This window comes from Branchiostoma floridae, chromosome 2 (genome assembly GCF_000003815.2).
Source record: "Branchiostoma floridae strain S238N-H82 chromosome 2, Bfl_VNyyK, whole genome shotgun sequence".
Taxonomy (NCBI): Eukaryota; Metazoa; Chordata; class Leptocardii; order Amphioxiformes; family Branchiostomatidae; genus Branchiostoma; species Branchiostoma floridae.
Genome location: NC_049980.1, coordinates 7,081,501 through 7,093,519, shown reverse-complemented (window position 1 = coordinate 7,093,519; position 12,019 = coordinate 7,081,501). Strand labels below are relative to the sequence as shown.

Genomic DNA, 12,019 nt, shown 5'->3' with positions numbered 1-12,019 from the left:
GATTTCTTAATAAGAGTAACGTAAAACTATATTGGATAGTGGTATACATTGTAAGTAGGTCAATACACGGACAATTCTACCCAACCACCGTGCCTAAATCAGTAAATGCTTACTTAGTAGACAAACCGGTACTGGTATTCTCCTGAGAGCGATAGTTAGCTGCATAAACTCTTATTATATTCCCAGGGTTCTCCCCAGAATGTTTAAGTATAGTGGAGGGGCTGGCAAAAATATGCGCTGTCAGGAAAATGGGTTCATTTTGCAATGACGTTGTCAAATACTACAAGTAATAATGAAGTATAGTATATTGTATTAGTGATTCCTTTGTTGTGAAGTGGCAAAACCACTATTGTTTTGATCATCGCCCATTCACAAGTTTTTGCAGACAATGCCGACTGGAAATGAAGCGATGCCACTTAGCACAAAAATCTAGTGAATTTTCATTGATTTTTGCAAAACTAACCAAGAAAATAGGAAAGAAACACACTAAATTTCAAAACTAGAGTTCGGGGACCTCATACCTCCATGAAATATTTATTGCTTTTTTGTGGATGGTATGTATGTTTATAGTCGGTTGTATTTGAGAGTAATGGTTATAAATGTTATGGGAAAGTAGTGGTGTATTTATTTAATGACACAGAGGATGTCCATCTGATTAGTAATTATTAAAATGTGACACTTAACTGTGTAATGTGCGTTTAAGAGGTCGACGGCATATGGTAGCGTGGTGTTCCTTAAGCTTGATGTTTGGCATTTAAACTGTCTAAGGTTGTCAGCATTATTGAGGTTCGACTATGTGCCTCAGAGCGGTGTGGTGGGAGGAAGTTGGGAAACTCAGAAAGAAGAAGGGATGTTGCCAACTTTAGTCAGATAGTGATTTGATTTTCCACCAATATGTCATAACATCAGCTGTTCACACGGTACAAAAATGAGATGCACACTTTCCTCTGATAGCCCTACATCAACTGTAAGATGAATACTTGGCACCAACCCCGTCTGCTAAAAAACAAGTACCATTGGCTACGAAAGAGACAACTAACAACTGTCCCTTATCGTAACGAAATCAGAACATCTGTATCGCCCATAAAACTTCTGACACCCAACCCATCTAAGATGAGAGGACCTAATGGCATTTTAATCACCATGTCACTCAAATCAGCAGCACAGTACGTGAGACATCCATACCTGTTAAGCATTACCGTTAAATGTACCTCAACTTCTTACAATTATACTTACGCTTCACATCTCCATGATATCCTAAGCAGACATAAATAAAACTAATTATCATATTAAAAAAACTCGGGGTTCCCCAAACAGCTGCCATACAAATCACCTCACTATCTGCTTGGAGCTAAGCCCATTAACAAACACTTAAAGCACGATGCCTGTTCCAATATATCGCAGATATAGGGGGATTTCTGATATTATTACATCGATTATAACGACAGATACGGCGCCCAAAATTACATCGATTCGAGCTTTCATCACAGCCCACCAACACAACAAGTATGAAACCAATCCATCCAGCCGTTCTTGAGTAATCTTGTACACAGACAGAGACACATAACAGAAAACATAACCTCCATGACATTTCATGGAGGTAACTACTGTGCCAACTGTTACAAATATTTCAAACAGTCCTAAGCAGACATAAATAAAACTACTGGGGGTTCCCCAAACAGCTGTCACCTCACTATCTGCTTGCAGCTAAGCCCATTAACAAACACATACAGCACGATGCCTGTACCAATATATCTCAAATATAGGGGTGATTTCTGATATTATTACATCGATTATAACGACAGATGCGGCTCCCATGATCTCATCGATTCGAGCTTTCATCACACCCCACCAACACAACAAGTATGAAACCAATCCATCCAGCCGTTCTTGAGTAATCATCTACACAGACAGAGACACATAACAGAAAATATACCCTCCATTCCATGACATTTCATGGAGGTAACCAGTATAGTGGAGCTGGGCTAGGAATATAGTGGAGGGCCTCTGACCGGGGAGGACTCTGTATTCCCGTTTGCAAAATTCTTGGCTCACATTTTGTCCCCACTTGTTGGTTAGTCTAAACATACTATGCCAAACTCAAACCATTTTGCAGAATTTATATCCCCCCCCCAAAGAAAGAGCAGAAGGAATGAAAAGTTATGTTCTTTTGACGTGAACAGTTTTTAAGGTCATGCTGATTTGATTATATGGATGACATCCACGCCCACTCATTAAAACTTTTCCCAGTAATACATGCAATCCAATGGGAGAGTTGAGGAAACAAATATGCAATTTCATTTATTGGTTTAGCTGTATACATACAGCCAGGGCTGCCCAACTAGCCATAGGCCATTGCCAAGGGCTAACCCTGTACATTGCAAATATGCAATTATCTCAAGAATAAAAAGTTCAAGCCTAATGAAAACACTCTTTCACATTAGACCACAGCAAGTACATTTTATGGAAGACATCTCCTGCAGACTCTAAATTTAATACGAGAGGGTGAAAAAAACAAGATGTCTAAATTTTCAAAGTAGACACCATAAAACAAGGAGATTGAAAAACCAAGGACATGCATGTGGAATAAAATGTCCTTGCATAAATAATTGTAGTGAGTCGTTTATTCCTGCATTCAAGAAGTGCATTAAGTGAAACTTGTGTGGTAGACCAGTGGAAACTTAACTCAAGGCTACCACACAGGTGTCACTTCTACAACTACCTCACTAGTTTCATTCACTTCTACACCTACAGTTGCTACATCATACAATTGGGCTACATTTTGGTAATTTGTTGTGATGTGAATTCCTGAGGGGAAAATTTATTTTTTCTCTAAAATCAGTCAAAATTTATTGACTGCGCTGATGTCATTCATAAAATTTACTTGCTGTGGCCTAAGTGACCCTGCCGGCAGAGCTTCTGAGATCGACAGCGTCACAGAAACCCCGTAAGAAGTGCTGCTAGCCCCAGTAGATTATTAACAAAGCAGCGACTATAATCCATATTTTTGTATAAAACATTTATTTGTCATTCCCACCGCTCCAGATGGTATACCTTCCTATGATCAAATCACACATTCTCTCCACTGCACAAGGAAACCACATCAGACTACCTGCTGTGCAAGCTGATACTGTAAAAGGGGAAATGTCAGCCAGGATTTGATTTCATTGTATGGAGAAAATGGACTTCCACGGTTCAAATAAGAAAGTAAAAGAGGACAGAACAAATTCTCAAATTTTCATGGTGGTTTCAAGTTTGTGACGAAGCGGTCATTGCAAAAACCACAAACATAAAACCAACACAAATATTAATATTCCCCCTTTTACAGTATTGTAAAACATACAAAAGTTTCCACATGTTTTAAAATAACATCTTTAAGCTACATAGTAGTGGTAAAAAGCTACATGTTAAGCAGCAATCTGTAACAAAGGCTAAAAAGTAATCTAATAGTGACGATAGATCATTACAAGGTGTAAAAGAACAATTAAAATACATCATTTTTTGCTAAATCTACATTTACAAAATACAGGGTATCATACTTGCATACCTTATAGTCTTGATTATACTCACTCAGATGAGTGTATCACATTTTTTTTGCATGAAGCTTATCTTTCTGACGACATTTATGCTTCAAGATTTTCTAGTGTTATAACTGAAGAAATATCATCCACAAAAATGTCGGACGATACATGGTTGTTAAAATATCATGAGGACTATATGTTGGTTCACACTGGATGTTTGTAACTATGTTACAGAATTGGATATTCCTTTGTTGAAGGACAATCTACAAACCACTGTGAAAACATCTCTTGGCAGTATGATGAGACTATAATTGTTATGTGAACATTTGTATTCATATATAATCTTTGGTTACACTTTGTCTGTTACACCGAGTATACTGGATGCATTCATATCTGTAGTCTCTTTGAAAAAATATACTGTATTTGAATAAGGTCTATCTTTAAAATGTCCTAAGTAAAAAAGCTCTTGCCAGAAAATTATACCTTACACCCCCTTTCCACTAGTGCTGTGACCACATGACGACGGCAGATTTTACATATCACTCAATGAATTTCATAGACAGAGAACAGATTTTTTAATTGCATGCTTTGTTGTATTGTAAATCATACTCTTTTATCTTGCATTATATTCCCTCACAGATCCTATTTTGGACGCTGTCAAGTGGAAAGGGGGCCTTTTCAGTACTGAAGAGCAGCAGCTCCGATCCATATGCGTACAGTCAAACCTACCCAAGAAGACCACTCAAGGAACCCATTTGTGTGGACACTTGCCTGGTCATTAGAGACAAGATTTTTCAAGTTCACGCAACGTGAAAAATTATTTAAAAGTGGTTACTCTACCTGGCCAGGTGGTCCTTAGCACTTGCACAAGTTCGAGTGTACATCGTAGGTGTCTTGTTCCATTGTCCACACCACTGAACTTGAAGAATGGCAGAAAGAAATGTCCCTAGAGATCGGTTGTTTAAGTGGCCTTTTTATTTGTTCAGAATACAGCCTAGATTGAACAGGCCACGTAAAAAATTTGGGGACACTGGCAACTATGATACAAGTAGTAGAGACAACAAGGTGGGTAAATGTATTGATTCCTATGGTCCATTGACGACTGTAGAGCACAAAACAGTTACACAAAACCTTTTTGTCTCTCAACAGAACATGAATATGCAGTGCAACATTGGCAATGTCTGAGGACAATATTGTCGTAAACCCTGTAACTTGGTGAGGCAGTGGAATCAAGAACAGTGTTGTAGTGTGGCAGATTGGTTCCTGGCCCTATCTACATGTATGTACAATGTACTTTGTAACGTTTATCACACTTTTGGACTTTGAGAGGAATTGAGTGTTAGAATTGTTCTAGCCCGCCCAAAGGGCCAAACTTTCAAAGGAATAATAAATAATATCACCAGCACCATACTGTCAAACATTTATCACCTTATAGCACCAAAACAATCTTTTTTTATGAACTTTGCTAAGATAGCCAGATTGCTAGATTTGTGATTTTCAGAATCTACCTATTGATACAAGATGAAGAATCTCTATGAAATTACATGTAGTAATAAAAATGTACATTTTTGTTTTGTTGAAACTTCTACCGTATCACTCGTTTTGAGGTCTACTTTGCTTAACCAGAGATTTTGTGAGAGTTAAGGCACCATGGTTACTTAAAAGTCTATTTTCCTTTTTTAAGTACCATAACACCACCTGAAATGACTGACCCTTCATGGTACTTTTAGGTGAACCTGGCAAACTCAGAAGCAAGGCAGCTACGTACATGTATATAATTGTGTATCAATCAGTAGTTAAAGTTCTGATGACAACATCCTTTAAGGGATAAAATCATGAAAAAACAACTAAAAGTAAGTTTCATCTTGGATAAAATTGTAGTACAAAAGTGTACACGTTGACAAAGGAAACTCTACAAGAGTACTTGCCTATAAACAGAGAATCTTCAGCTAATTTTAACTCCAGGGAGACAACAAATGAATACAAGAAACAAAGTAAAAGTTTGGAAGTTTTAAAACTCTCTTGTTGATTGTTTATAGATCCACCACACACTGTGCTATGTCTACACACAGACAGGGCAGCACTCTCCTGGCACCAGCAATGGTTTAGCACAGCTCATCTCTGGACACTTTTGTCTTACACACGTGGCCTTTCCTTCCTGTAGAAAACCACAACATAAAGAGTGTAACATTACTGGATGTGAATCTGTATCTGTACAGCCAGTATGAAGTTATTAACCAACAATTCAATAATAAATGACATTGACTGAAATAAAGAAGAAAAACAATGACCAAAATAAAAATAACAGCAAAGACATTTAAAAATTTGACGTAAATCTATTTACTTTCATGGTAAGAGGGGAAAGGAGGTTTTTGTGGTTGAAACAATTTTCTTGTATCGTAAGAAAATTGAACCACATATTCACTGTGCCATCATTTTGTGTTGGTGAGGTCACTGTGAAAATAAAACCACTGTCTATGTACATGTAGATTTCAAGATTTACAGAATTCATTTGAAGGTCCCATTTTAGGCCCTCTTTCCACTACACAGTGATTTACCTTAGACCGATCGTAAATTAGACATGTGCAACCCTTGACTTTATAATTTGGAACATGACACCTGATGTAAAAGACCACAAAACATGAAAAAAAATGAATATTTCTTCTTTATACGTTTTTACCTGACATCTGACATCTTTATCTACAAGTACATGTTTCATTTGAGGGTTATCTTTTAGTTTACATGGCCTTTTGTACGATTTCATTTTCCCCTAGTAGTGGCTGCAATTTCTTCTTTATCTATGAAATGTTTTGAGTGACCTGCCAAATGATACCCTTGAAATCTTGAAAAACGGCTCAGGCCGAATGATGTATCAAGGTTAAATAAAGGTTGAAAAAAAAAAAAAAAATACATGTAGGTTCTAGTGGAAAGGGGGTGTAAGGTAGCACAGGAACAAGTACCTTTGTAAGTGAGATAAAACAAATACCACAAATTTAACAGTAACAACAATCACTGCAACAAAACTTTATTCCTTGACCCATGGCACATTAACCCTTGACACGTGACCCCTGACCCCTCCTCACCTGACATCTGCAGGAAGTGCAGTCATCTGGGTCCCAGGTGTCCCCATCTCTGTATCTGTTGCCTTCATCGTCTTTACAGGTCTGCAGGTGTTCCAGCTGCACCTCAAACTCTCTCACCTGCAATAGTTGTGTGTTCTTTCAGACAATATGCTGTGTTCTGTCAGACATCATAATGGTGGGTTCTTTCAGACAAGAGCATATGTTCTTTCAGACAATATGCTGTATGCATGGAAGCAACTTTCAACATTGTGTCTGGATAAAACAGCCTTATCTCCAAGTAAAGGTTTTGGTTGTGGGTAATTTTTTGTTTTTATGGCCTTTTGTACGATTCCATGTTTCCCTACCCTAGTTTCAGAGGGTGAAAGAAAAGGAAAGAAATCTTAGAGGGTGAAAGAACATGAAAGAATATAACCAATAAGAATATAACAGCCAATATAATGGAAACATAGAATTGTTGAAACAACAATAAAAGACAAAAAGACAATCCCTGATGGAAATCTCTGTTTGGAGAGTAAAAAAATTGTTCACATACAACATTTACACTTGACATCACTGTGATATTTATCAGCTTTATTTCAATATTGGATAAAATGTCACTCTACAGTCCTGGTTGGTACAAATGAACAGAATATGCAACATTACTTCTTGATTGATAAGAATATCATAATCAAAAGTGTATGGACTACACGTATGGGAAGTTAAATGTTCTTCCCTGTATTAAAGGACAGAAACTTGTATCAAGAATTTTTGAATACAGTATCTCAAACTCCAAGTGTGGACCCCACTAGACAGACCAAGCTGGAAACCCAGAGTGTGAAGCCTAGCCAACTGCTGCCCATCTGTGTCAGATACATGTGTAGCAGTATAATACTTCCACTAATGTTACTGCTATAAGTAATTATTGCTACTACACCCACCTTTCTTGTCAGTTGTGAGACAGCCCTCTGCAGGTCCCCTGCGATATCCTGCATCATCATCATACCGTACTCCAGTCGCGACACTCGATCTGACTCAACAGACACGTTCTGACCAGAAGTATGATACTCCAACACAACGTCAACTTTGTCATGTTTTGGCTTAGGAAGTCTTTGTTTACTCTTTTTGTGTTTCATGGCTACAAATTCTTCCTGTTTTCCCAGCTTAGCTGTTTTTCTTCTCTGTTTTGCGGTTTCCATGAAATTCATTGCATCCGACAGCTCTGAATACCGGGTGGAGCGTCGCTTCCGGAACTGTCCAGTCACTGTGCCAAATTCTGCAGAGTTGGCACAGTCTAAAACAAGAGAACGACAGAGGTTATAACGATGTTTGTCCAAAGCTAAGAAAGAATTTTATCTGAATGTTGTAAGGCAATGCATTCTTTCCACGAAGACAATGAAAAAGGTACATCCTTACAGTCACAATGGCCGAGGTAACACCCGACTACATGCAGTACCTGTTTCTTTGTTTGAGCCCTTATCTTTTCAAGAAAAACTCCAATCGGCCTGCCAGCCACATTTCAAACAGATCACGACAGAAAAGGTAAGGGTTAAACAAAATAAATAATATAACAAAGGTACAGATTAACGCAAGATCACCTTATCTGAAGAGTAACCAATATTCGTTATCTTTAAAACAAGCTATTTGGGGACATCAAGTCAACGGACAGTGGATTCAAGTAGAAATATTTTCAAAATTTTGCCGTTTGCAGCTACCATCTATCGACTTGGTACATCTAATCCTGTTCTTGAAAACAACGGATGTACGAGGGGCGTTCAATAAGTAATGCCCCTGACCCATTTTCAATAACAGGGGATTAATGAAACTTGGCACAGTTATTAGTCTTTCTCTTCATAGGAACCACCCAGAGTTATGAATTTCTCCCATCGTTTGATGCAGCTCTGGACACCGTTTTTGTAGAACACCCCAGGTTGGTCCTCCGACAGATGCCTCATCAATGGCAGAAGAGGGACGACCAGGTCTGGGAGCTGTTTCCACAGACTTCCGGACATGTTTGAATTCAGGATGCCAGCGTTTTACAAGGTCATATGATGGGGCATCATCATCATAAGTTTCTTCCATTTCAGCAAAAGTCTCCTTTGGTGTGCGTCCTTTCAAATACAAAAACCGGATCACTGCGCGACACTCAACTGGCTCTTTTTCACACCTGGTCCATTTCACACCTGACTCAGTTCAAACACCAGTAAATCAAATACTATGACTAGTTCAGAGCTGTTTTTTTGCAACATGATCAAAAAGATATAAATCATTACACAAACAAAATTTCATTTAGATCAGACAGCTGAAAGTGAGTTAGGGACATTAGTTATTGAACGCCCCTCGTAGGTTGCTCCACAGATAAATGTGAACTAGCTTTACACGACTGAATATAATTTGGAATATAATCAATAAATATACATCAACATATGGCATTGCGAAAACTACAAAGTAGCTGTGTGGTTTATATTACAAAAGGGACAAAACCGTACCTTCACAGCACTCTGTCCATGCAGTGAGGTCCATCCTTGGGATGCTGTCACAGTAAACATACCCTGTGGGGAAGTCTGCATTCAGGAACACGTCGTGCTGTACTCTGTCAATGCTGTCTCCATTGTCACACAGGACTCGAGCCAGGCTCGTCTGTTTGATCTGTGTTAACTGAGAGGGTTTGAAAACACCAGGGTTCTCGTACCAGAACCTAAAGAGAAAGGAAACAGATAATGCTCAGTGAGAAATGTATCACAAATTCTGGGAAAAAGGGACACTGAAAACTAAGATATGCTAATATACATACCCCTAGACTACATTTATATCCATCAATGCTACTATTTACACAATATAATCTCTTGTTGCTGTAGAAGTACTGTAAATGCATTTAAGTTCGCAGGGATTTAATTTCCCCATAGCAGGACTTTTCGCGTTGGTTTTACGTTTGCGGAAGCACCATGCACTGTAGTCTCTTACTACCATGGGAACATTAAACTACTGCAAAAGTTTCTGCATTTACAGTATTCAATGTTATAATTTGAAATAAAATAGTCAAAAAATATTCTACCTGGCAGACCTGCCAAAGAGCAAACAGTAGACTGGATTGAAGATTACAGAGATATTCTCAGAAAATTTTTATGTGACTGATATGAGGAAATTTTATTTTACTTGCACTTGGCATATACACTGTATTAGTACCTGTCTCCATTCCTGATATTCTTGAACTGTTGGGTAATGATGCAGAGGAAGGTCGGACCCAACAGCGACCCTGGCACAACATCCTCGACTGCGCCTGCCACAAACAGGTCCAGGTTGCCTGGGTGACCGTACAACTGTCGCAGCCTTTCCCTCAGCTGGGCGTCAGAGATCTGGTGACGTAGACTGTCCCAGTCGTTCACTGCTGTCATGTTACACAGCACCCGCCAGTCGTTGTAACCCGGAAGGGCGTGATCTCGCCCACGTTGAATGTTCAATGCTGCCAGATCTAACGCGATGTGGTGGGCCATTTCGAACAGGCGTTCCGTCAGTTCTGTGTTGATGAACTCACCTGAGTTCCTTTGCTTGAGTGGCGTTGCAAATAACCCTCGAAGAACGGGGTCGATCCCGCCTTCTTCAACAACCCGCTGGGGAGAGAAGAAAGCTTGGTGGAGGGGGAGGTGCCCCTCAGGGATCTCCTGGAAACTGGCATTCAGTCTCAAGATCACCGGGTTGATCAAGGTATGTCCAATCCTGTATGCAGCCGTGGCAAAAGCATTAATGATGCTTGGGTTTGTGTTCGGATCATAGCCTGGGTATTCTCCTACCAACTCCATTCCTTTCTGTCCAATAAACTTGGGCATCCATTGGCTGTAAGTGATGTGCTGCATCTCGGCCCCAACAATTTTTCTGCCTTCGTGGTAGATGGTATCACCATCCCAGTGGGGATTCAAACGTTGAAGCTCTTTTGCAATCCTGTTATGTTCCCGCATCCAGAGGGTGTGCATTGAGAGAAGACCAAGCTGCTCATTGCTGCGAACATCACCAGCTAGAAAACAAGGGATTGGACTATCATGCTGACCTCTTTGACAGTCAATTGGCAATTCAGTGTTGAAGGGCAGCAGATATTTCCCATTTGCTTGCCTTATTCCACCCTTCAGCAAGCCTTGTTGGTTGGTCAGATCACGAATCTGGGTGGCATACAGGTCATTGCTGCCATAAACGTTGGAGGCATCAAGGAATGATGTCAGGGTGTTAATTTGTTCTCTTGGAGTGACTTCATTAAAGAAGAGTGAAGTACTGCCTGTTCCACACACTGCACTGGATCTTCTGAACTCCATACACCTGTGTCGAATTCTGGGGTCCCCACGGGGGATTTCTATGGGGAAACAGGGTGGTGTGTTGTCGCAGGTTTCGTTACATCTCAACCCAGTGCTGAAGGTGAATTCACTGGAACTTTCCACCGCAAGATCCAGGTCATGGTCCAAGAACTGTCCCCACTGCATCACCATATGTGAATACCGTGTATCCGGCGTTGTGGTCGAGGTTGACAAAACCTGGGTAGATACCCCACGTGAACTGGGCTTGGAGAATCCAAAGTACAAGTGCGACCTGTTCCATCCCACTGGAGTGTTGAAGCCATTTTCATATATGGGCTTCAGCAGACGTCGGAAGGGTGTGAGTGCGGCCCCCCACATGGGGTGCTGGAAGTTGTTACATGTTCCGTCAAAAGAGCGGTACCGTTGGTGGAAACAGATCCGGTCCGAGCAGTTGACGATTTGTTGATGCGTGGAACAGCCCGAGAGGTTTGCCACCAGCCGCAGATGGCTGGGGGAGATCAGTTCTGTGTAGGAATACTCTGAAACCAGAAAAAGGGCAGCAATATCAGAAGCACTTCCACCTGAATACTTTATATGCCTTTAGCCAATAGTTTGAAAACATTAAACTACCACAAGAATTTCAACATATACAGCATAGTATCATAATTGCTCTTACACTTTGTCTGAAGTAGCTTTTTTATCATTCTGTATCAACGTTGAACTGTATGTGAGTCCAATATTTCTAATGGAAATTATGGTTCAATTTGGCTTCAGAATGATTTCAACCAACACAGATGAACTTTCAGGCAAATCAACCATCAGCATACCTGAGTCCTCCAGATTCAGCTTCATGCCATGCTCCACTTCCTGCCGCACCAGCTGCAGGGTCCGCTCAAACACTTCCGCTGCACGCGCCAGACTCAGGGCCTCGGGGGAGGGGAACCTCATCAACTGTAGTACGGGAAGAGGAGAATGTTCTCATCTAGCAAATGCAGTTTCAAGAAGAAGAACAAAGAGCAGCAAATCATGAACTTTTCAAAACACGTACATGTAGTGTCACGTTAGCATTAGTAATTGTCTCTGTCTTGCTTCGAAAGTGTCTGAGTCTTCAGACATCTTACCCAGTTGCATTATTCATTTTGTACTACAACATGTA

At 40.1% G+C, this 12,019-nt stretch overlaps 1 protein-coding gene across 1 annotated transcript in view; it reads right to left on the bottom strand.

Moving 5' to 3' along the window:
- Window positions 1-3,002: 3,002 nt before the first annotated feature.
- Window positions 3,003-12,019, bottom strand: part of LOC118432218 (peroxidasin homolog) — a 56,674-nt gene continuing 47,657 nt past the window's right edge. The window contains exons 15-20 of the mRNA XM_035843750.1: window positions 11,691-11,814; window positions 9,767-11,402; window positions 9,070-9,278; window positions 7,522-7,874; window positions 6,605-6,721; window positions 3,003-5,679 (exon numbers count right to left, since the gene is read on the bottom strand). Of these exons, the coding sequence (XP_035699643.1) occupies window positions 5,584-5,679; window positions 6,605-6,721; window positions 7,522-7,874; window positions 9,070-9,278; window positions 9,767-11,402; window positions 11,691-11,814 (2,535 nt within the window). The 3' untranslated portion in view covers window positions 3,003-5,583. The remainder of the gene's footprint in view (window positions 5,680-6,604; window positions 6,722-7,521; window positions 7,875-9,069; window positions 9,279-9,766; window positions 11,403-11,690; window positions 11,815-12,019) is intronic.